We start from the raw sequence: 26,502 nt of genomic DNA, 5'->3' as shown, positions 1-26,502 counted from the left end.
GAGGGTCATAACTGAAGTAGAGATGTTAGGGTCACCTGAGGCAGGGTAATAGTGGGGATCCTGGAGCAGGGGTAACTGGAGAAGAGGCAATATTACCAGTGCATTTAGAGTGGGAGCTTCTGGGGCACTTATGGGGGTGCACCTAAAGCAGAGGCATTAGGGTCACCTGAGGCAGGGTAATAGTGGGGATCCTGGAGCAGAGGTATCAGGGGGGCAACTAGAGAAGAGGCAATATTAGGGGTGCATTTAGAGTGGGGGGGGCATTAGGGGGTATGGCTGGGGCACGTATAGGAGTGCACCTAAAGCAGAGGCATTGTGGGGGACCTAAGGCAGAGTCCCCCCCAATACCACTCTGAACTCTGCAGAGAGCAGCACACATTCATAGATCTGTGTCTACTATAAATAAATCCCCTATTTCCCTTTTACAGTCTCCTACAGCTTACTACTGTCACACACCTGAGAAATCAGCCCAGCACCGCAGAGGAGTCCTTCTCTCCAGCAACCACAGTTTTCTGACAGCAGGGAGGGCAGGATGAGGCAGACATGTTCTCTCCTCCTTCACTGCCAGCAGCCCGGGAAGTTTAGAAGATACTGCGGGGCCTCCTGTACAATGTACACCAGTAGGAGGCTGCACCACTGTGCGATACTGCCACCTAGTGGTTACAATAATTATCTCTCCTGAGAAAGGAGAAATAATTACTCCATCTTAACTTGGGCGCAGGAGACTGGGGGCCCACTGAGGAATCCCCTGCCTCCCCGGTGGGCCAGTCCGAGCCTGGGTGCTGATGACTTATCCTGAGAATAGGTCATCAGTATAAAAATCTCTGAAAACCCTTTTAAATCCTGGAAAACCCCTTTTAAAAAAAAGTTTGTCTTAGAATAATATTACTCAATATCAGAGCATAGTGTCACACACGCACACTGTCACGTTTATATCTGTACTTGTACTGTACACCCTGTATTCTGAATTAGTTTTATGTTATCACAACCTGCGCCGGAGGAATAGAGCGAGGTTACATCAACAGTCCCTATACACATCATACAGGATTTCTTTGTCAAACGTGTTCTCCTTTCCCAGAAATGTTGGGTGAAAATCCTCCCTGAACCGGTAGAGCCGCCTTTGTTCCTTTATTTTGACACCTGTGGAGCAGGTGAAGAACTCCAGCTGAAAACACTTACTCCGGGACATTTCACCCACATATTAGTAACACTATGCATGCTGCGCCCCTCAATAAATTGTCAAAAGAACATGTAAAATAAATAGCAAAAATATAAATAAAACTGCACATGGAAATTGCTTTTTAGATCATCTCGGGCTATATGGTACTGCTAGGATGTCTAGTCCAATTACTACTGCTGATCCCTACAACCAAGCCAAAGTGGTGCTAGCAAACCATTCTGCCGCCTCCTCCTCTGCGGTCAGTTGGCATGGAGCTTCCCTAGGACCTCTGTTCTAGCGATCATCGACCAGACCCTCACCCATCATTAGTGGCCTATCCTAGCATGATGCCATCAAAAATTTTAGCAGGGAATGCAGACTATGAAAACTGGGGAACCGGCGGAGTAGGGAGGTCAAGGCAAAAAGAAAAATGGGGTAGAGAGGTGTAGGCTTCATTGGTGGTTGGAGAAGTGGACTGTGGTGGGTTGGATTAGGGCAGAGGATAAGGAGACCCATGGGTTACAAACTAAAAAGACAGGGTGGCATTAGCAGGAGGTGCTCAAACCCACATGCAGTCGTGCATATATACAGGGGAGCAAATCCTGCACTTGTGGCCCGTTGCTAATGGCGATCCCCAGCAAAATGCATACGGTGGAAGATGCCCGCGGCGAACCACAAGTACCACAATAGAAATCTCACACAAGGTAACAAGTGCGTATGTCGTAATCAATATAACAATATAACAATATAACAAAACAATAACAAAGACAGGTGCACTCTGCAGTCTCACTAAACCCTCAAACTGATTTTAAAATTGAGAGATTAGTCAACATGTCCTACGGTGTAGAACATGTCTAAGCCCGGGCACCACGTCAAGGTTTCTCAAGTAGCCCTCGGGCTACTTGAGAAACCTTGACGTGGTGACTGGGCTTAGACATGTTCTACACCATAGGACATGTTGACTAATCTCTCAATTTTAAGACCCATGGGTTACAAACCAACAATGAAGACAAATTTTCCCAAAATGGAAAAGCCAAAAGGGTCAGAGTACGCAGAGCAGCGGTACCGCCCTTACAAAGGCTTAAACTGGAAAATGCATTCCTATAGGTAAACTCCATATGGCTTACACCTACTACTAAAAGGGCAAAACATTACATAAAATGGGCATTTAAGGATACAAGTCTGAGCAAAGAGCTTTAAAGAGGTATTACGGTTTTAATGGTCACATTTATTTGGCTAAAGAATAAGATGTTGAACAATTTTCTAATATACATCTAACATTTTGCATGCAGACCTTTATGATATCCATACAGGAGCTTCTTCCTAAAGAACAAAAATGGTATGGCCCGTTTAAGTCCTGTAAAATGCATCCATAGGAGAGGTGTGTGTTTCTTTTATTTACACTAACTTTATTAACAACATGAGCAGCTACAGACAGGCAGCCATGTACAATATAACCTAGAGACAGGTGGCCATTTTACAGACAGGCAGCCATGTAAATACACACCGTAATGATTCCACCACTAGTCTTATTTAGTTATTACATAAATATCATGTAACACCGCTGCATGTTTCATTTAGGCCATGGGTACATTACACAGGACTGTTACATGGCCTATACCATTCTACTGCTTGTAGGGGGTCAACAGCCTGATATAAGAAATGTACGAGTGATGAGCGAACCAGTTTCGCGTGCCACGAACCCTGGTTTGGATTCGTAATTTAATACATTAATGCATGCACTGCTTACAGTAACGGCGCATGCATGAGACTACTAAAGTCTCGCATTACCCGCCGTAGTACTATAATAGTCTCAACGGAGGCCATACAATTTAAGCCATGAAGAGCTAGAGATTGGGATTAATGCGAGTTATGTATATGAACAAACTGGGACCATCAAAGCAGGACGAACCCGGTTCGCTCATCACTAAAAGGCATGCATGATCTGTTAGGGTCCCAGCAGTGAGACCTCTAACAATCAGAGTCCCATGTCCCCCGTTTGAATGAGGTGATGGTCGCGCATGCACGGTGGATCCTCCTGGTTACTTAAGTTCTGCTCCCCTTAAAGTGTATGACAGCAATGCTGCAGTAATTAGCTCTGTCCACTATTCAGTGGACGCAGCCGTGTAGTTCGGGCACCTCTTTCAGATGACTGGTAGGGGTGTATAACTCCCACCATTTTGATATTAATGAAATGGGATAGGTCAACTGTTAAATCCTGATGAACAAGCGTTAACATATCATGTAAATATCATGTAAAGTTCTACGTGGGAATTTTGATGCAGATTTTGCTCACCACATAGCCAAAAGTGTGTGGACACCTGACCATCACAACCATGCGAGCTTGTTGGACATCTCATTTCAAAACCCTGGGAATTAGAGTGTAGATCGGCTATAACAGTGTCTAATCTTCTGGGTAAGATTTCGTACTTCAAGTCTGTATGTGGGAATTTTTGCCCATTTCATCCAAAAAACAAGATTTTTGTATAACTTACCAGTAAAATCTCTTTCTCGCTCTTCCTTGGGAGACACAGGAAACAATGGGTATAGCTCAACTCCCTAGGAGGCATGACACTACGTGAAAACTGTTAAGCCCCTCCTCCAGGAGCTATACCCTCAGCCTGGAGAGAGAGACTACCAGTTGCGTGTCCAAGTAGTGAAAAAAAGGCAATGACCAACCATGTAAACCAAACAAGTCAACTACCCGACAGGGGCAACTAAACCGTAACGGTAAACCAGAACAATGGGTGGGTGCTGTGTCCCCCAAGGAAGAGCGAGAAATAAATTTTACTGGTAAGTTATACAAAAATCTCGTTTTCTCGCCCAATTCCTTGGGGGACACAGGAAACCATGGGACGTTCGAGAGCAGTCCAAGAGGGGAGGGACTACAGCCCAAGGCGAAACCACCGGAGGTATCAAGAAACCGCCGCCTGCATGACCAGGTGGCCCAAAGCAGCATCCGCCGATGCATAGGTGTTCACCCTGTAGAACTTGGTGAAGGTGTGCAAGGAAGACCAGGTGGCCGCCTTACACAGTTGTTCAGCCGAAGCCCGATGCCTCTGAGCCCAAGAGGCACCGACCGCTCTGGCAGAATGAGCGGTAACACCAAAAGGCGTCTTCTAGCCCTTGGCGCGGTAAGCCTTAGCAATAGCCATCTTGATGAAGCGGGCAATAGACACCCTGGACGCCACCAACCCCTTGCGCGGACCTTCCGGAATCACAAAGAGAGAGTCCGTGCACCAAAAGGGTCCGTTGACTTCCAGGTGAATCTTCAGCGCCCTAACAACATCCAGGCGGTGAAGCTCCCGTTCTCGAGGGCAAGAAGGAGACTGACAAAGGGAAGGGAGGACGTTGTCCTTATTGAGGTGAAAGGCGGAGACCACCTTCAGGAGGAAGGAAGGAACCGGACGGAGAACCGCCTTATCCTGGTGGAAGACCAAAAGGGGCTCCGTGCAAGAAAGTGCCGCCAATTCAGACACCCGTCGTAGGGACGTGATGGCTACAAGGAAAATGACCTTGCAGGACAAAAGGCGAAGAGAGACCCTCCGTAACGGCTCGAAGGGGGAGGACTGGAGCACCGAGAGCACAACATTAAGGTCCCAGGGTGGAATGGGAGAGCGAAACGGGGGAACAGAGTGAGCGACTCCCTGGATAAAGGTTTTGACAGGTCCGAGAGGGGCCAAAGGACGCTGGAAGAGGATGAAAGCGCCGAGACCTGACCCTTTAACGAGCTGAGACCCAGACCCAGGTCCAGAGCAGATTAAGAAGGACAAGACAGTGGGAAGGGAAAAACAAAGAGGATGGACATCCAGATTTTTGCAAAAACCCAGGTAAGACCGCCAAGTCCGGTAGTAAATCCTGGACGAGGCCGGCATCCGTGCGTGGATCATGGTACAAACCACATCCGCTGAAAAACGCAGTCGCGTTAAAACTGCTGTCTCAATAGCCATGCAGTTAAACGTAGTGACCCTAAATGCTGGTAGAAGATCAGTCCTTGAGAGAGGAGGTCTTCTCTTAGAGGCAGCGGCCAAGGCGGGTCTCCCAGGAGCAGCATTAGGTCGGCATACCAAGGCCGGCGAGGCCAATCCGGGGCTATCAGGATCGTAGGCATGCCCTCTGTTGCGATTTTCCGGAGAACCCGCGGCAGAAGGGGCGGAAACACATACAGGAGGGAAAATTCCACCAACGGAAAAACGAGAGCGTCGGCGCCGTACACCCTCGGGTCCTTGGACCTGGACAGGAAGCTTGTGGTTGAACCTGGAGGCCATGAGATACACATCCAGACGACCCCAACGAGGCAAATTGACTCGAACACGTCGGGGTGCAGAGACCACTCGCCCGGGTCGATCGTGATCCAGCTGAGGAAGTCCGCCGCCCGGTTTTCCAACCCCGGGATGTAAATTGCCGACAGGGCCAGAACATGAGTTTCCGCCCAGTTTAGGATGTGAGACACTTCCCGCATAGCCACTCCGCTGTGAGTGCCACCCTGATGATTTATGTACACCACGGCTGTGGCGTTGTCCGACTGGACAAGGACGGGATGGCCCCGAAGCAGGGGAGTCCAGTAAGGATTTTCCCTGGAGGGGAGTCCGTAACCACCAGAGGAGGGAGGTCCGACCATGGGGAGGTAGGGGGAAGGGCCGGTCCAGACTCTCCGGGGACTTGTCCCAGGCAGACAGGATTGCTGTCTGGAAGATGAGGGAGTGATATTGCGCGAAAGGAATCGCTTCGAAGCAGGACACCATCTGTCCCAATACCCGCATGCTGGACTGATAGGACGGACGGCGGTGGAGAAGAAGGGTCCGAACCGAACGGTGAAGGAGCAGACGCTTTTCCGGTGGGAGCCGAACCTTCACAGCTTCTGTATCCAGCAGCATCCCCAGGAAGACGAGCTGTCTGGAAGGGGTAAGCGAAGACTTGGGAAGGTTGATAATCCAACCGAACTGCTCCAGGGTTTGCAGCGTGAGGTCTGGGAAAATGAGGGCGCCTTGATGAGCAGATCGTTCAAGTAGGGAAGTAGAAAAACACCCCTGGAGCCGAGCAAGGCCAGGACAGGGGCAAGGATCTTGGTGAACACCCGAGGAGCCGTTGCCAGGCCGAAGGGGAAGGCGACAAATTGATAGTGGTCGTTCCCCACCACAAAACGAAGGAAACACTGGTGATACCGAGTGATCGGGACGTGGAGGTAAGCATCCTGGATGTCGATAGACGACAGAAACTCCCCTTTTTCCAGAGAAGCCACCACGGATCTGAGGGACTCCATCCTAAACCGACTAAGACGGAGAAACCGGTTTAACCGTTTGAGGTCCAATATCGGTCTTACCGAGCCTTCTTTTTTGATTCTGTCCCTTGGAGGAACGGGAGTAATCACTCCCTTGACCAGAAGGGTGCGAATGGCTTCGGAGAAGGCGGCTGCACACTGGGGGTCCCTCGGGACACTGGAGCGAAAGAAGCGAACCGGAGAGAGGGACGCAAACTCGATGTTGTATTCGGAAGACACAACCACGAGTGCCCAGGCGTCGGAGACGTGTGCCTGCCAGATGTCCCTGAACAGGAGTAGGCGGCCCCCCACCCGGGTAGGTGGGGGCGCACCTTCAGGCGGGGGTCTGCTTGGCTGTGGAGGGGCGAGCAGGTTGGGACTTAAACCAGGAGGATTGAGTCCGAAAAAATGGCTTTTTACGCCTATCCTGGGAGGAATTGGATGACGGACCTGTCGCGGGTCGAGGGCTGGAGGACCTGCGTGAGGACCTAAAACGAGAGAAACCAGGACGGCCTCGAGTGGTGCTCTTGGTCCTAGGCTGGGGAAGATGGGTGCCCTTCCCCCCCCCCCCCGTGGCTTCAGAAATTATCTCACCCAGGCGGGTCCCTAATAAGCGGGAGCCCGCGAAGGGAAGACCAGCAAGAGACTGTTTTGAAGCAGCATCCGCCGTCCAAACTTTTAGCCAAAGTTCTCTCCTGGCTGAGACAGCCAGAGCAGAGGAACGGGCCATGAGGGCACCCGCATCAAGGAAGGCCTCACAAATGAATTTCCCTGCCTGAACAACGAGCTGGGCTAAAGAACGGAGGTCCTGAATGGAGACGTCCGAATCAAGTTCCTGATCCAGCTGGGAAGCCCATTCCTAGACCGCCTTTCCGGCCCAGGCGGAAGCAAAGACCGGTCTGAGGGCTAAACCGGAGGCGGCAAATATGGCTTTTGTAAGAGATCCCATGCGCCGGTCTTCAGTGGACTGAAGAGAAGAGCTGTCCGCCACAGGAATGGCCGTGCTTTTAGACATGCGGGCCATGGGAAGGTCGACTTTAGGCGGAGACGCCCAAGTGGAGATGCAATCCGCCGGGAAGGGATAACAGATATCCAACTTCTTAGGTGGGGTAAAGCAGGCATCAGGGCGAGACCAAGCCTTACCACCGACGAGAAGTTGGCGTGGAGGGGGAATACCGTGGACGCCTGCTTGGGGCGGAAAAAAGACACACTGGCCTTGTCAGTGCTGGGAGGGTCGTCGTGAATTTTAAAGGTGTCACGAATATTGGTAATGAGATGGCCCACAGCAGAGGCTAGCTTGGACGGTAATGCAGAGTCCATGTCCCAATCCGAATCCACTAATTCTCCCTCTGAGGGCATGTCCTGTGAGGAGGGGCCCGAATGAGACCGTACCCTTGGAGGTGACAGGGACGCATCCGAGGAAGACGCGCACTCCGCCCTGGACAGCTTCTGGAGGTGCCAGGCTCTGGAGGTGTCACTCGGAGCGAGGGACCCAGACGGGTCGGCAGAAGTAGCAGACCTGGAGGGTACGACAGGGGGTGTAGCAGGCTGTGTGTTTACAAGGCGGCCCACGACATGTGAGGCTTCCCACGGCCTGGGACAGGGATCTTGCCCAATCAGGTGGATCCAAGAGAACAGGGGGCTGCACAGCAAGTGGCGGACCCTGTATTGGGGCCTGGCATGCAGAGCAATGCGGGTCTGATTGCCCCAGTGGAAAGGGTGCTTCACAGGCAGTGCAGGCGTGATACCAGGGCCTAGAAGCCCCCTGAGGAGTCGGACATGTTGGCAAAATGTGGATTGCCGTCCAGGCTAGGGAGTTGCTGGTACTAGGAAGGGGTTAGCAGTCCTACCAGACCGAAGACCTCAGGGCAGTCAGCAGAAGAAACAGCAGGAGGAGCAGCTTCGACACAATATTCATCAGGGGAGAAGCGGCAACAGCGGTTGCCAGTCTCTTGAGATGATCAGAAGGCGGGATAATAGAGCTGGAAGCGAAGCCCCGCCCCCTGCCTACTTCATTCGCGCGATATTTAAATATAGAGAGGAAGGGATGGCCTGCGGTGCTGTAATGGCGCAGTGGATGCCGACTATTCATCTAATGTACAGCCGCCGCGCGATTGAGATATAGAAGAGGAGGAGGGGGCGGCCTGCAGAGCTGTAATCCGCATTAGAGATAACGTCCGCCACCGCAGATAGAGTGACGCCACGATTAAAAGAGTAATACCGCCCTCCTGAAGAGGCACTTAGCCTGTAGTGGGGCGTTTTCAGGGCACTCTTGTTGTGAGCTGTAGCCCCAGAACTTCTGTAGCCATCCATACTAGACAGGTGAAGGGGGCCTTGGGTGCAGAAGGGAGGGGGGCTGGAACAGCCACTCTCACCATCCTGAAGTCTTTACGCTCTCTCCATTCCAGCAGGGTCACCCCTTCAGCTACTGGCACCACAGTGGCAGGAAGCTGGAGAGGGGCTTGACGTGTGGGCGACCCTTACGCTGGCAGGATGCAGGGGAGCTGGGCTGCCCTGGTCCTCCTAGTCTTCTGTGGGGGAGGCAGCAGTGCGGATGACCGGCACTGGCGCAGCTCGACCCCGGGAGAAACAGAGGTCCAGGCGTCTCTGTTGTCCCTGTGAATAGTAAAAAATTAAAATAAAAAATAAGAAAAAAAATTGAGAAAAAACAGGTGTGTCTTGCCTCCTTGGACACTAAGCAAAAACTGGTAGTCTCTCTCTCCAGGCTGAGGGTATAGCTGCTGGAGGAGGAGCTTAACAGTTTTCACTTAGTGTCACGCCTCCTAGGGAGCTGAGCTATACCCATAGTTTCCTGTGTCTCCCAAGGAATTGGGCGAGAAAAGTATTTGTGAGGTCAGATAATGATGTTGGAAGAAAGACCTGGCTCACAATCATTGTTCCAATTCATCCCTAAGGTGTTCGATGAGGTTGAGCTCAGGGTTCTTTGGAAGTTATGTAAAGTGAGGATACCGGATCACTATATCTGCGGTGAAGATATATCCGCGTGCTCGGTGCCTAGGTTTTTTCAACCTCCTTGTTCAGGTATAGCAACAAAATTAGAAATTTCAGGCTCCAGCACTCACTTTTTGAAGTGTCAATTTCTCCATCTTTATTGAGCAATGGTGCATAGACAATACAGGACTCACATTCTCTCTGGTGTGGGCTGTTGACGCGTTTCGAAAGGTTCTTATTCGTAACAGTGTTACACCAGAGAGAATGTGAGTCCTGTATTGTCTATGCACCATTGCTCAATAAAGATGGAGAAATTGACACTTCAAAAAGTGAGTGCTGGAGCCTGAAATGTCTAATTTTCTTTGGAAGTTACTCAGGTTCCTCCACACCAAACTCAAACCATGTTTATATGGATCTCGCTTTTTGTACGGTCATGCTGGAACATAATGATCTGGTCGGCGGCTGCTCGACCAAGAAAACCTATTTCATGAAAATTTTAAGTTGCCATCTGATTTGAAGCAGACGGAATGATGGGATGTACACAGAACGGTATGATAGACAATCATGTTGGAGGTGCGTGATGAGAAGCAGTTTTTCCCCCAGAAGATCTTCTTTGATATGGAGTTCAAAATGACTGCTCTCACTGTTTGACTATAACTTTTTATTAACTTTCAGGCACATACATACACCTCGTTTTCAACAGAAATGTTTTAATCTTAGCGTTTGGTTCCAGGACATGGTAGCTTACTTTTGTAGTGAGTTTCCTTTATGACATTTTTTTTTTAAAACATAGATCTAACATAAGAAAAAAAAAACTAAAAAATAGTTATTAGGTCACCGCAGCTATAACAACATGATGCATGTAAAAGGTTCAAACAAAAGAGGTTCAATGCCAGATTGATGCTAAAAACAAGGTATAGCCTAAAGGAAAATGTACATGAGAGAGACAAACAATGGTTTAAGATGAAAGCCATGTTCTATCTGTAAGATGTTTGGCCGTTTTCTTATTTCTAGCCCATTGCTCATCTCGTCTTTAATTAAAATAAAAGAAAATTAAAGAATACACAAAAAAGACCAACTAAAGCGTCCTGATCCGCCTTTAAAAATACATCTTTAGATTTAACAGAAAAATATAAGATTATATTTTAACAATGAACCTGATAATCCCGTGAAGACATCATTTACACATCATAGGCTTCTGAGTAGACCGGTCGGCTATAAATGAATTCTGTGCATTTCCTGACCTACAGAATAGTAACCTTATGCCTTAGATATCAGGCCATGAAACTCTCAAAAACATCTGTCTGAGCTGCTGACTCTTAAGACGAGAATATATATAAAAAAAAATAAAAAAAAAGAAGAAGTCTTAAGACGGAAACCTGATCGTCGTCTGGTCCAGTCTGAAGTTCTACAGTTTGGATTTCACATGTGTCAACGGGTTCAGGGCCTGGGCTGGCTTTTGTTTTTTCAAGCCCTATTACCGATTCTTTGACAAATCTAAAGTGGCGCGCCCTTCGAGTAAATTTAATGAAGCAATAACCGAGAGCTGAAAAGACAGATCATACGAGCACAGCTGGCCACAGAGCCAGAGATAGATCTGGGAGTTCACATTGACTGATTAAAGGGAATGTATCACCTAGATTTTTTGGTAGATATTATATTGTAAAATAAATGTTTTTCCTTTTACAAATTAATTTTTTATTTCCCAATTATACATTTTTTTATTCTGCTTTCTGCATATTATAGAGTCGACCATTTTGCTGGAGTTGCTGTTAACAGCATTCAGATATATATATATTTTTTTTACGGCAGCTATAGGAACCTGTAGTCTTTGGGGGAGATTTATCAAAACTGGTGTAAAGAAAAACTGGCTTAGTTGACAATACCAACTAATCCGATTCCACCTTTCATTCTTCAGAGCAAGTAAGCCAGTTTTCCTTTACAACATTTTGGATGAATGTTTCCCATTGACTATGGGAGACTATGTAGACACGCTCTGTGCAAAGGTCATTGCGCAGGGAGGAGAAGGAGGTGAGCTGTGACCATTACCGTTTGTGAATGGTGCATCATATATATATATATATATATATATATATATATATATATATATATATATATATATATATATTACCTGTCATTGTAATCCTGCCCGTGATGATAATGAGATGACTACTGGGAAGTGGTCTCTACAGGACAGGAAGTATCAGTCTACTATACGGCTCAGTGGCCAAAGTGAAAAATCCAAGATTTTAGCTTTATTTTAATACAGTGACATGGAAAATTAAAACAACTCCCAATTATTAAAAAATGTTTAACATAAAAACGTCACTTTTTGATGACGCATTCCCTTTAAACTGGTCTGCTATTTTACAAATACCTGTATCCCCTAATAAATGTCATGAGAATTTCGAAGAACCCTTACAAAGGGGAAATCTCAACTATCACTAAGGCACCGATATTAAGCAGCTGTCGTTACAGTCACATTCAAGAGCAAGTCAAGGCTTAGAGATGAAGACGGTTTCTCAATCCCGACTTAGTTAATCCGCATTCAGCGAGCAGTCTGGGCGTCCGACTTATTACATAAGAAGCACAGTATTATTGTAGAACGTGGCGGGAAGGTTGGAAGACTGCATTTCTACGAGTCGCTATGTTAACGTTTAATTACGGTATTAGCTGCCCCCTTTATATACAAAACTGCCAGAGAAGATTTCAAAGTACATTCCTAATCGAAGGCAGCAGGAAGAATAGAAGGCAATGCGTAAGGAGAACCATAGCACAGAGCGTTAGGTAAGACGGCATGCTTGTTGTGCAGTTTTGCTATAGGGATGCAATAGAATAAAGAATATACCTCATAACCCTATAAAATGCTCTATGCCTCTTGAAGCTTGGGGGTATATTATTTTGTGTTTCTAGCAGGGGGCTTAGGCCTGTGTGAGTGGTTGGTTGATTTCTTGATGCCATCATGAGGTCTTGTGACACCAGCACCACTTTGTGCCGTTGGCGATTTCGAGAATGCACAAAGCTAATCGTGGCGGATGACACAGTGGTCGCTTTCACATGGTTGACGCTTTCACATCATACATTCCATTGCAGCTTGAAGAGCAGAGAACCATATTTTATTAAGTAATTTAACAGACCCTATCTAAACTGAGAATGGTAGGAGCTGGAAGTTTTAGGGCAACACCTCATAGGTACAGTGAAACCTCTCCAAAAGACCACCTCTTTGAAGGCTGGATTTCCTGTAATAGATTGGCCATGTATTATGTATATTGGCCAACTTCTCTAAGAAGACCACTGCCCAAGAAGGTCTTCTCAAAGAGGTTTCACTGTATGTTCATATGTCCTGCGGCCAGACACCGGTATAGTCTCAAACCCTGCCAAAAAAAAAAAACCTTGAGTTAATCCCATATAAAGTGCTCTGTGAAAATCATGGCTGAGATAAGGAAACAAAGGGTCAAGTGCACTCATATGGAGCGTTTAGTCACTCATTCAAGAAGTCATTTTCATGGAGGGGGGGGGGGGGGCGGCCTATGAGCTATGGTAAGTGATGCGTCATTCCGTTCGTTTCTGTTTCACCAGTCTATCTTTAGGTTTAGGGTAGAGGTAGAAACCCCCCCCCACCGCCGTTCCTCTGCGTCAGGGCATCACTCGGGCTGAGGGTGTTGCTGCTGCTGCTGATGGTTGGTTGACGGTTCTCCGCTATTTGCTTCTGGTTCCTCGTCGGAAACGGCTTCGAGGTGGTAAACTTGACGAATGGTTCGGGTGGTGAACTGAACTGGGGCCCTCCTAGGATGCAAGGAGATTAGAAGTTAGATTTTAAAAATTTTTATTTTTTTTCTCTTATGGAGGAAGAATAAGAACGGGAGGAGGAGATTACACACTATACTGGTGAAAAGATACAATACTATATTCAAAATCACTGGGTATATAAGCGCTGGCAGAACCAGTAATGTCATCAGTAACTGGATACAGAAATAAATTTGTGTGTAAAACGACTTAATTGTATCATAAGAAGTAATATCAAAATATATTTTCCGTCTCCGATGGACCTGGCCATCACGTGATCGCTGGGTGCTCCCCATCATGGCATAGCAGCCGGGTCTCGGCAGGGTTTTCTGGTACCTTTATATTACGGTAATTGACCTATCCTGAGGATAGGCCATCAATATCTGATTGACGGGGGTCGGACATCCCGTACCCAGCTGTTCTGCAGTAGCTGCCAGATCCACTGTGCAGATGATGGAAATGGTAGCAGCGCTGCAATAACCAGCTCCATCCACTACACAATGGGTGGCGCCGTGTAGGACCAGCAGCTTCTTCCAGCATTGGAGCTACTGCTGATCTGATAGTGATGGCCTTACTAATCCACACGAGAAGCTGATATTCAGATTTTTTTTTTAATTCCATTTTCTCATTATGACTGCTCAGAAGTGATCTCAACAGAGCAGATAGTATCAGCCTATTAGGAAGGTTCAATGTACAGGGTGAAAACTGCAGGATTTCATAGTACTAAAAAAAGATGGGCGGCCATCTTGCCTGAGCTGCTGTTAACAGATTTGCTTTACAGCAGCCACATGGATCACAGTAACCTGCAGTCTGGAGGTGACTTATTGACTCTTACAGAAGAGTGATGTGCGCATGCTCTGTGGCTTGTGCAGAAGTCATTGTGCAGGGAGGGGGAACAGGTGGGCTTTGACCATCACCTATAATGAATGGTGAATTCTTTGTTACCTATATAGAGATGTTACCTTTCATTGTAATGCTGTCTGTGATGATAGTGAGATGACTGCTTAGAAGTGATCTCAACAGTGCAGACAGTGTCAGCCTATGAGGAAGGTTCAATGTACAGGGTGAAAACTGCAGGATTTCGTAGTACTAAAGAAGATGGGTGGCCTGAGCTGCTGTTAACAGACATGCTTCACGGTAGCCACATGGATCACAGGAACCTGTAGCCTGGAGATGACCTATTAACTTCTATGGGAGAGTGATGTGCGCATGCTCTGTGGCTTGTGCAGAAGTCATTGTGCAGGGAGGGGGAACAGGTGAACTGTGACCATCACGTATTAGGAACGGTGAATGTTTTTATCTATACAGGGGTGTTACCTTTCATTGTAACCCTGTCTGTGATGATAATGAGATATCTGCTGAGAAGTGATCTCAACAGAACAGAGAGTGTCGGCAGCCCATTATGAAGGTTCAATGGACCAGAGTAAAAACTGCAAGATGAAATCACCAAGAAGGATTAAAAAGGTGTTTCACAATAGGAGGTTTTCCGATTAATAATTCCCTTTAATCAGGCTTCCATATAATTTGAGAAATCCGATCATACAGTGCAAGGAGTGAGGACATTCTCTGTATGCGGCTGTCACATCGACTAGGATGATGGTACAGACAGCATTTCATATGATTAATGGACTTTCTATGACATGACCCTGTTAGCCGCCAGAGACCAGGACAAGAGCCCCACTGCGGGACCGCGAATTAATAAAAGGTATATTTCATATTCTAAAGAATATTAGAGGATGATGGAATGTATTACACGAGTCCCCCTCCACCATATGTGATTATATACAGAAGTGGCGTGCACATAGTTAACGTGAGTAAACCGTAACGTGGCGCTCCAGGAGCACGGCGGGGCGCTGATAGCTCAGCAGGTTTAAACACAACCGGCTCTCTGTGCGCGGCCAGTCCTCATTAATAGCTCAGCCCAGGAGGGGTCCTGCTTTCGCTGTCAATGGCCGTAACATCTCTTGACGGTCAGACAGGGATTCCTTTGTGCTCCGGGCCATCCTCAGCACCTGGGCTGGAATACATTTGGACATGTTTTTCTTTTCTTTTGCCGAGCGCACAGCTATGGGGGAGACACAAGGTTTTCAGTCATAGAGGAGACGCAGCCAAAACATGCCAGAGATTAAAGGGGGCGACGGTCAAAGTAGCAAATGAACGGTGGGTTATCGAAATCCGTCAGTCACTGAAAACACGCCACTGCAAAGGGTTAGTTCTGCCCGACTGCCAGCAATGCAATCTCTCTCATCACCTCCCAATATTTCCTGAAAATTCACTTTAAAAATCAAGCTTCTATTACAATAAAACATCATTTGGATTTTGGGGGGGGGTGTTTAAGAAGGATTTAATCTTCTCTGGCATAAAGCTTGCTTGGCACTGCAAGGCGGAGATAAATATATCTGTATGCACAGATTCCTACGGGTAACACAACCACGAACCACCGTTATGACATAACCACGAGGGTACGACCACACAGGGCGGATTGTGGAATTTGTCGCAGTTTTCACCCTATGCATTGCATCTGTGCCGCAGGTCAGTAGTGATGGACCATGCAATGAGCGCGGAGCCATCTCATGGCCATCACATGGCCCATCCCCATGGTGATGGACCATGTGATGAGCACAGTGAAGTCACCAAAGGTCCTTTTCCTCCCAGGTCCTCAAAGAAGAAGAAAGAAGAGGATGCCGGCTGCACGAACAAGTGGATGAGGTGAGTTATTATATATATTTTTTTAACCCCTCCATCCCTATTTTACTAAGCATTCTGTAGTAAGAATGCTATTATTTTTCCCTTATAACCATGTTATAAGGGAAAATAATAAATTTTACAGAACACAGATCCCAAACCCGAACTTCTGTGAAGAAGTCCGGGTTCGGGTACCAAACATGCCGATTTTTCTCACGCGCGTGCAAAACGCATTAAAACGCTTTGCACTCGCGAGGAGAAATCGCAACGCACCTGCATCTTTTCCCGCACGCACGTCACCTGCAACACCCGTGTGAAAGAGGCCTAAGGGTGCATTCCCACGACCATAAGTGTTTTGCAGTCTATAGAAAATGCCTATTCTTGTCCGCTGTATATTTTTTGCGGGGCTGCGGAATGGAACAACAGATTTGGTGTTCTGTCCGCATCTATTGCGGCCCCATTGAAATAATTGGGTCCGTACCCGTTCCGTGGAACGGATGCGGACCCAGACTTACGGTCGTGTGAATGCACCCTAAGCCTGCTGCCACACGTGGTGTATACACTGAGGATCTTCAGCACTATATTTGTGTGTGCAAGGTCCGCAGCGTTCACAGAAGAAGTGGATGAGATTTTTAAAAATCTCCTCCACGTGCTGAGGACATTGTCCGTGACAGAGTGCGCCTACAACTTCATGTGCGGTGTAGATTGTCAATTTATCCTGTAGATTTTACCTTTTGCAACAGAGTGTGAAATCCACAGAAAATCTGCAGCAAAATCTGCATGTTACAGGGATTATGCTGCAGATGCAGATTCCGTTTGTGGCCACACTAGGGATATAAAAAGGAAGACTTTGGCTACACGCACACAGCGCGTTGTACGTACACATTTTCCGCACAGATTTTCCTTGTGAAAAATCTGCAGCGTCATACAGTACCAGCTAAATAGAGGAGATGGGCTATGGACACCTTCAGGGCATTTTTATTTTACTCCTTTTGGGCTACAAATCATTTTTCAATTGGTCTTTATTTAAAATGCTCAGCTGTTTCGGAGACACAAAAAATCCAGTCTGTCTGCAAGCTGTGATTTTGTTTTCTTTGAATCCCATCAGCTGACGGCTCACGAGTACCTCTTATCTCTGACCACCTAAACACTTATTTAAGCCATTCTCATCAGTCTGACAAGAACAGCGCTATAATGAGTGTTTATGAGGTCAGAGATAAGAGCTCTACATGAGCCATCAGCTGATGGGATTCAAAGAAAACAGAATGCGACAGCCTGCAACTCTTGTATGTCAAAAAACGACTAAACATTTTTAATAAAGACCAATTGAAAAAATGACTTTTATCCCAAAATGAGTAAAATGCAATCAGAAAAAAGTGCCCATAGCCTTTAGAATCTCATTTACACAGAAATAGACCAGCGGTGCAGATTTTGAAATACGCAGCAGGTCAACTACTTGTGCAGATTTTGCAATGCAAAGATGAGATCTTGGGCAAATCAGTGTCAAAATTCACTACAAAATCTGCAAGCCACACAGTGTGGCTTTTGGTGCGGATTTGGTGTAGAAATACAGAAAATCTGCATAAATGACCCTGCCATGTGCACGTACCCTTAGGGGCCATGCACATTGCGAAAGCGCATGCACGGTCTCTGCTTGGCTACACACAGTCCCGAGGGCACTATGTGTACCGCCATATGGTACCTCTGTCCTTCATTCTCCCCTAAAGGTGATGCGGTCAGAGAAGAAACCTTTATATTACAGCATGCAACATTTTATTTCTCAGATAAAACCTCCATATAAACCAGGAGGCAGACTGCGGTAGAGTATGCAGACTACAGGCGGTATTCCAGATCAGGCAGGAGAGTGCGTTAACTTCTCTAAAGTGAACAATGCACTGTCCAAGTATACGGCAAACATAAAACCGGAATGTACAGCAGCATGGTGAGGATAAAGGGAAAAACAGCTCGGTGCACCGCCGCGACACATCAGGGGAGATCTAGGGGTAAACGTAATGCAGCAGGTAAAGCGAGGGAACGCTCACACGGGGTCATGCACATACACATACTTGCGTTGCTGGCGCTCTAATTTGCTGTTATCAGAACAGACAGAAATGGTAAAAGAAAAAGAGAACAGAAATTAAAGCTATACAAACCAGAAGCCTCTGGACGAACATGGTTCATCAATGTCGCCATAATACTCATTACATAATACACAACACATACAGATGTAGCAGCTGTTAACGTGACACGTCATATGTGAAATAAACTGTTACTGCAGGCTTTAACTTTTAACTCAATTTAACGTTTGCTGCTACTGGTTTCGACCATTGAGACCCACAACGATTACCAGAACGAAGGATTCAGATCCCACAGCCGTATGGACGAAGCAACAGTCGAGCATTCGCCCTTCTGCTCCATTCAAAGTCTATGGCACCGACTGAAAAAGCCGAGCAACTACATTCAAACTCTGCTCCTAGGCCTCATGAACACAACCGTGTGTGTATAATGTGGTCCGCAAAAAATAAAAATAAAAATAAATACCGGCCGAGCACATGCCACATTCTTGGTCTGCAAAACAGGCAAGAATAGGACATGGTCTATAATTTACGGATGCGGAGAGCAAACGGATCTGTGTGCTGTCCGCATCTTTTACCGACCCATAGAAACGAATGGGTTTGTGTGCAATAAAAAAAATAATAATATATAAAAATCGGATCAGACATAGACCCGATGTCACGTTCTTGAGGCAGAGTGTCCCCTGTTCTGGTGATCGGGGGTGGGGGAGCCCATTAATAGAGTTGTATCTGTGCAACCATTTTAGGTTCTCGTCATGTCCTTATGGGATCCACACACAGTACACTACAAATTAAAGGGTATTCCCACCAAAATCACCTCTGAAGCCGTACGTAAAAGAAACAGCGGAAGATGACACTGGTGACGGTTCATGAGCTATAAGCTTAATGGAAAGTGTACGACATATCAGAACATGAGTGTGAACCCCCTTATATTAAAGGGGTTATCCCACGAATTTAAAACTCTATTTACTCACTTATCTGCTTATCTGGAGAACTTTCTTCCCTTTCTGTGGGTGGGCAGCAGCTCACATGAGACAGTCAAGGACCTGCATCTCCCAGGATGCAAGGCAATTAGCTATTGTTAACCCCTTCCTGCCTGCATACAAAACAGTTCCTCGCATATAGCCCACAGATACATAGGGTAGGTAATGCCCCCAAAATTTCCTTCTCCCTAGCTGTACACTTCCATGAATTTACAATTAGGGATGAAAGAATGTCTGCATCTGCTTCACTATGAGATCACTATGACGGTGCTGAGGGGAGCTGGGAAGCTACTGAGCATGCGAGTCCACCTCTGAATGCACGGGAAGGTGGACCTGAAGAATAAACAGCAGGGGGCGCTCCCAGAGTGGAAAATGTCATGTTCAGAAAAATAAAAATGTTATTGTACGTATGCTGTAATAAAACTATTTGAAATGTCCTATTCATTGCATATTAACACTTTTCATGGGATAACCCCTTTAAGGGTTCACTCACAATTAACACGTTTCCATGGCTTGTAATGGGTAGAACAGTACAGCATGCTGCAGTATTCTACCCAGTAAAAAAAAAAAAAAGGAATCCTGTCCTTCCAGTAATACCTCCTTGTGAACGGCTGTGGCCATAACCATCGATATGTCCGAGATGTGGGAAGCTCACACTGATGTAAGGGATTTCCTGGAATCAGCCTTTATATCACCTATAACCTGTGATTAGCTGATAAGTGATTGCTGGGGCCCCCATGATCAGTAAAAACAAGGGCCCCGTGTCCTTTATTGTGTAAATGTAGTGGTGGTCAAGCCTGGTCCCTGCTGCTAGGTCTATGGGCGTGACATAGCCAAGTCCAGCGGGTGAGCAGTGCCACTCGCTAGAAAAAAAAAAACAAAAAAAAACAGAAAGGTGTAAAATACTAAAAAAGAAATACCTAACTGATCCCTGTCTGCTTCCGTTCGGATCCTTCCGGGGTCCCCCGTCAGTCTCTGTACTACCTGGTCCTGCCCAACCCATGACATACGGCAATGCAGCCAATTACTGCCTGCACTAGAGGCCTTCAGCAGCCAGTGATTGGCTGCAGTGGTCATAGGTCTGGGTTGAAAGGGACCATGAAGTACGAGAAACCTGCAGAGGACACAGAACGCATAGGAACAAAAGTGTCCGGAATCAGTGAGTAGGACCGAATTTATTACTTTACACAGTTCTGGGCTTTTTTTTTTTTTTAATTTACGTGACTGGACGACCCCTTTAAGCTCATAGACTAATCACATCTCTAACAAATAGGAAGACCTTTTGGACTTCTGCTTTAAACAACTTAAAAAGAGAAGAATGCGCCTCCTTACCTTAACCGGCTCCTCAGCGTTGTCACCTCTCGGTTCATGGACTCTGCGGACTCAGTCACGTCTTCCAGTTCCCTCTGAAGTCGCCGGCGGTTGGAGTTGGCTCTTGAGGCCTCCTCTTCAGATTCTTCCAACTGGCGTTTCAGCTGCTTCATACGGATATGTGCTTTCTCCAGCTAGAAAAGTAAAGCACGTTTCTTATCACTTATCTGCATTCACGACCATGACGACCGAAATGTTTAAATTTCTCTCCTGAGAAAAAAAAACTCCTGGGCAAATGTAGCCGGGAACGAGAAAGTCACAAAACTGAATGAATGGGAGTTTACCTGATCCTTGAACTGATCGGCATTCCTTCTCTCCTCCTCGACTTGTAAGAGGACCTCCTTCAGCCTCTTTTCAGCGCGTCGCACCAGTTTGTTGGCCAGGACACGCTCCCTGGTTAGGTAAAGACAATGCAGATGTAATGCGTCCGTGCCAGACATTTTCTAACTGAATTTGAATGCACAAATTTTTCACTGGAAAATGTAAAAAAGGTATAAGTGATAATTATCAATGACTGCAATTGAGTTTAAGGGCAGGGTTCGCATTAGGGTTATGAATGCCATGCCTTTAAGAGGCATTCCGTTTTGCTCCGTCCTAATATATGTCTGTAGCCACAAATAACTGTTCCGTTTTGTTCAGTCATACAGGACGGGAAAAATAGTCCTGTCGACAGGACAATTTTTTTGGTCATGTATAATGGAACAGTTATGTGCCCCCATAGACATGTATTAGGACGGAGCAAAACAGAAGGCCTCTTAAAGGCTTCCACTTGGTATTCCGTCCTAGAATTCCATTATAACGAGACCTATAACGAATTCATAACGCTAATGCGAACCTGCCCTAAAAGGTATATTCCAGGTTAAGAATATTGATGGCCTATCCTCAGGATAGGAAGAGGGTTCAAGTCTCAGCTATTCGAAGGTGGTCTGGTGTTCAACCAGTCTTGGTGGATGATGACGTCTAATATCTGAGAAATGAATAGCCCGGTTTCGTTTCTTGTTGTTATAGAAGATGTAGTCCAATCTGAGGCTTCTTCCCCTGGTAGATGAATTCACAGAAAAGACTAGCGATGGTGCATTTATTTCTGGGGTGTGAATGTCTGGGTAATGAGAAAGCAATTTAAGAAGGTTTGCCCTACCTAAAAAGTAATGTCTGCATGTAACTGTGCATAAAATGGGTTTAGGTTGGTGGAATAAAGCTTTGAGGGGGTCATTTGCACCCTCAAGTACGTCAAAGACTGAGCCTGCCATCGTAGAGGAAAAGCTCAGGGCTAGGTGGCCTGGGAGGAGACTTGAAGGCCTCTGATCTGTTAATATAGATGAGAAACCCATGATAGCCCCTTTGATTCCCATCTCCACTGGGAGGGGGCAATGAGTATACTGAGGCGCCAAAAAATGTTGAAGGCTTTGATCGGTGGGGGTCTGAGTGCTGAGATCCCCACTGATCGGTAGAACAAGGAGAGAGAAGCGCTCACACAGAGGGATGTCTCTCCTCACAGCCGGAGATGGACTGAAGAACGGCCCATAGACTTTCTATTGAGCCCAGCAGCAAAGAGAGACATTGCTGTGTTTGAGGCCTCAGCACTCGGACCCCCATGATCAAAACCTATGATATGTCACTATGACATACCAAACATGTTTTGAAATTGCAGGGACACTTTAAAGTCGCACAAAGTCTAGGGGTGAGTATAGGCATAGCGCCAGAGTCTTGGCAACCGTGGCCCCCACCATAGTGCTCCTATAACTGTCAGGCATCTTGACTCTATAGCGGCGCAGATAACATTGCCTCCCTTATAGTGCAAGCGATAGGAGCCTGATTATAAAGAAATCCGCAGCGCCCCTTTAACCGAGACGGCCTGCACTATGACCAGCTTGCTAATACCATAGAGCATGGCATCAACCCAACCAGTGCCAGGCTGGATACAGAGGCTGCTAATGTGTTATCCCAAGTGGATCTCAAGCTCCTCTCAGAGTAAGGCTGAGTTCACATCACCGTTTAGGTTTCCGTTCTTCTGAACCATCAAAAGAAGAGAAAAAACACAAAAAAAAAAAACACAGGATCCCGTAAAAGAAAAACGGATTCCTGTTGCATCAGTTGACATCTGTTTGAGCCATGGGGAAAGGGCAGCACTTTTTTCCGTCTACAGAAACAGACGGAAATGGCTCAACTGAGGCAACAGGATCCGTTTTTTTATTTTTTTACAGGATCCGTTTTTCGTTTTTGCTCTGACGGATCAGAAGAACAGAAAGCTAAACGGTGATATGAACTCAGCCTAAGGCTACTTTCACAGCAGCAGTTTTGCTGGATCTGTCATGGATCAGCAAATACGCTTCCATTCTGATAATACAACCGTCTGCATCCTATATGAACGGATCCGTTGTATTATCTTTAAAATGACCAAGACGGATCAGTCATGAGCACCACTGAAAGTCAATGGGGGACGGATCCGTGTCCTTCCTTACACACAATGTAAGTCAATAGACTAAGACACAATAGAAAACTGATCTGTCCCCCACTGACGTGGGGGACAGATCAGCCGTCATGGCTATTTTAAAGATAATACAAACTGATCCATTTATAACGGATGCACCACATCGCGGACAGAAAAACACTGCTTGTAGTGTGTCCGAGATGGGGACGCAGTCAAATGGAATGGAGCGCATGCTGCTGCACTCTGTTTCGTTCAGTTCAGTTTTGTCCCCATTGACAATGAATGGGGACAAAACGGAAGCGTTTCCCCGGCTAAGACGGATCTCATTAGCGGAAAGGGAAAGCGCAAGTGTGAAAGAAGCCTAAGCCACCACCAAGACTGACTGCTCCCTACAGCTCTTGCTTCTCCACCTTCATGGGATAATGCATGCAGCCATTCAATTCCCCCGCAATGAATCGACTACCAAGCAGCACATGGCGAAGTCCTTCAGAGCGGGGGCCATTCTCTTAGCAGCTCTCTGCTCAGGCGTACAGAGGTAGAATTGAATACGGCAAAGAGCCAGCTTATCTTTGTCCAAATGTGTCTGGCTACCATATGGTGGAGGGTTTTCCTTCCTGATGTACAGTACAGACCAAAAGTTTGGACACACCTTCTCATTCAAAGAGTTTTCTTTATTTTCATGACTATGAAAATTGTAGATTCACACTGAAGGCATCAAAACTATGAATTAACACATGTGGAATTATATACATAACAAAAAAGTGTGAAACAACTGAAAATGTCATATTCTAGGTTCTTCAAAGTAGCCACCTTTTGCTTTGATTACTGCTTTGCACACTCTTGGCATTCTCTTGATGAGCTTCAAGAGGTAGTCACCTGAAATGGTCTTCACTTCACAGGTGTGCCCTGTCAGGTTTAATAAGTGGGATTTCTTGCCTTATAAATGGGGTTGGGACCATCAGTTGCATTGTGGAGAAGTCAGGTGGATACACAGCTGATAGTCCTACTGAATAGACTGTTAGAATTTGTATTATGGCAAGAAAAAAGCAGCTAAGTAAAGAAAAACGAGTGGCCATCATTACTTTAAGAAATGAAGGTCAGTCAGTCCGAAAAATTGGGAAAACTTTGAAAGTGTCCCCAAGTGCAGTCACAAAAACCATCAAGCGCTACAAAGAAACTGGCTCACATGCGGACCGCCCCAGGAAAGGAAGACCAAGAGTCACCTCTGCTGCGGAGGATAAGTTCATCCGAGTCACCAGCCTCAGAAATCGCAGGTAACAGCAGCTCAGATTAGAGACCAGGTCAATGCCACACAGAGTTCTAGCAGCAGACACATCTCTAGAACAACTGTTAAGAGGAGACTGTGTGAATCAGGTCCTTCATGGTAGAATATCTGCTAGGAAACCACTGCTAAGGACAGGCAACAAGCAGAAGAGACTTGTTGGGCTAAAGAACACAAGGAATGGACATTAGACCAGTGGAAATCTGTGCTTTGGTCTGATGAGTCCAAATTTGAGATCTTTGGTTCCAACCACCGTGTCTTTGTGCGACGCAGAAAAGGTGAACGGATGGACTCTACATGCCTGGTTCCCACCGTGAAGCATGGAGGAGGAGGTGTGATGGTGTGGGGGTGCTTTGCTGGTGACACTGTTGGGGATTTATTCAAAATTGAAGGCATACTGAACCAGCATGGCTACCACAGCATCTTGCAGCGGCATGCTATTCCATCCGGTTTGCGTTTAGTTGGACCATCATTTATTTTTCAACAGGACAATGACCCCAAACACACCTCCAGGCTGTGTAAGGGCTATTTGACCATGAAGGAGAGTGATGGGGTGCTGCGCCAGATGACCTGGCCTCCACAGTCACCGGACCTGAACCCAATCGAGATGGTTTGGGGTGAGCTGGACCGCAGAGTGAAGGCAAAAGGGCCAACAAGTGCTAAGCATCTCTGGGAACTCCTTCAAGACTGTTGGAAGACCATTTCAGGTGACTACCTTCACCTGCCAAGAGTGTGCAAATCAGTAATCAAAGCAAAAGGTGGCTACTTTGAAGAACCTAGAATATGACATATTTTCAGTTGTTTCACACTTTTTTGTTATGTATATAATTCCACATGTGTTAATTCATAGTTTTGATGCCTTCAGTGTGAATCTACAATTTTCATAGTCATGAAAATAAAGAAAACTCTTTGAATGAGAAGGTGTGTCCAAACTTTTGGTCTGTACCTGTATATAAAATCAATGTAATTTCTTATACATTTACACAGCTCAAAACGCGTGAGCCAATCACTGCTTTTATATTCTTGAAGTCCAATAAAGAAATGTTATCCAAGGGATGAGAAAGTCCTGGACTGCTGATAGATGGGGATCCCAAGCAGGAAAGCCACCTCTTTACTTACTTTGATTCTTGCTCCATTTGCTCCTCCAGCTGAGCAATCTTAGACTCCAGGGATGCAATAGTAATCTTGTATTTGGCCCTGACAGAAGAATCCATCTCATTCAGCTTCGCTTTCAGTTCCTTGTTCTGCCTCTCCATTTGCTGACGGGCGTTCTCTGCCTTCTGGGAGAAGCTCCTCTCTGCCGCAAGCTCAGTGGTCATTGTCTCCACCTGGTGGAAGGATCAAGTACTGCAGTAGAGCTATATGCAAGGGTGTAGACACTTAAGAACTTGAGACTGTTTTTTTAATTAAAAATCGATATCAATGCAACCAGCTAAACCCTTCTACAAATCAAGAAAATGAGCTGCATACATAGGGCATGTAAATGAACAGGCAGGGGGCACTCACATGTAGCTCCCACGTAAGCAACCGAGGATATGATTCCTACAGAGAATCTAGTACATGCCCGTTCTAGAACGGCAGCAGCAGTTTCCCTTTAGTACATGAGAAACTGAGGGTGTAGACCAGGGCTGGCCAACCTGCGGCTCTCCAGCTGTTGTAGAACTACAATTCCCACCATGCCCTGCTGTAGGCTGATAGCTGTAGGCAGTCTTTGCATGCTGGGAGTTGTAGTTTTGTAACAGCTGGAGAGCCGCAGGTTGGCCATCCCTGGTGTAGACTCTCACAGATAAAAGGGAGTGTGTTATGTCTGCCGGGCTGATTACACCCAATGAGAGCACCCAGGAGCACCATTCAGGGAAAACTATGGGAGTGTCATAGAAATGTATGAATTAACCCCTACCCGACTGCCCACGTCCTATCTGCACATACCCCGTAGAGTATGAACGTCACAAAAAAAGGGAACCCACTGCAGTAATTAATTTTGTATCAGTTTAATATTTAAGAAATAAAAAGCTATAATTAGAATACTCAGTATATAAACGTTCAGGCAGCGCTTCAATCCTAGCGCTGATTAAAGCTCCTGCAATCTAGCAGGAACAGGTCGGGTCCCGGCTGTGAGAGACAACTGGGACCCTGAGGAGAAGACAGGAGACCCTGATCAGCTCTGCCCGTGTCTCATGCCCCCACAGGGGGCTGTTTTCCCCCTGTAACTGGGTACTCCTGGGGGACATATCTGCCCAAATTTTTTTTAATATATACGTAAAAAAATATAATAAAATACTAATAAAATTTAAAAAAAAGAATTTAAATTTAAAATGCCGTCGCTAACAGAAAGCAACACCATAGTCGCCCCGTTCACTCAAACCTAAACATGTTATATATAAATATATCAAAATGATAGTCACAAAATAGGGAACCCATTGTAGTAATAATTTTGTGTCAGTTTTAATATTTAAGAAATAAAAAGCTATAATTACAAAAATATATACTTTTTATTAAGAATTAGCGGTTTTCCACC

The 26,502-nt window shown here is 46.2% G+C and overlaps 1 protein-coding gene across 5 annotated transcripts in view; it reads right to left on the bottom strand.

Annotated features, from left to right (window-relative positions):
* Positions 1 to 10,017: 10,017 nt before the first annotated feature.
* The window catches only part of LOC122928993 (myosin-10-like), a 137,170-nt gene continuing 120,685 nt past the window's right edge, over positions 10,018 to 26,502 (bottom strand). For 3 of the 5 annotated variants that reach the window (XM_044282384.1, XM_044282385.1, XM_044282383.1), the window contains 5 exons: positions 25,104 to 25,312; positions 20,556 to 20,664; positions 20,233 to 20,405; positions 17,909 to 17,932; positions 10,018 to 13,157 (listed from right to left, as the gene is read on the bottom strand). In XM_044282384.1, coding sequence (XP_044138319.1) covers positions 13,016 to 13,157; positions 17,909 to 17,932; positions 20,233 to 20,405; positions 20,556 to 20,664; positions 25,104 to 25,312 — 657 coding nt within the window. In that variant the 3' untranslated portion in view covers positions 10,018 to 13,015. Of the gene's footprint in view, positions 13,158 to 14,351; positions 14,588 to 17,908; positions 17,933 to 20,232; positions 20,406 to 20,555; positions 20,665 to 25,103; positions 25,313 to 26,502 lie in introns of those variants that run through there. The other 2 variants (XM_044282386.1, XM_044282387.1) reach the window with 2 other exon arrangements.

Source organism: Bufo gargarizans, chromosome 2, assembly GCF_014858855.1.
Source record: "Bufo gargarizans isolate SCDJY-AF-19 chromosome 2, ASM1485885v1, whole genome shotgun sequence".
Taxonomy (NCBI): domain Eukaryota; kingdom Metazoa; phylum Chordata; class Amphibia; order Anura; family Bufonidae; genus Bufo; species Bufo gargarizans.
This window is presented reverse-complemented; position numbering and strand designations above follow the sequence as displayed.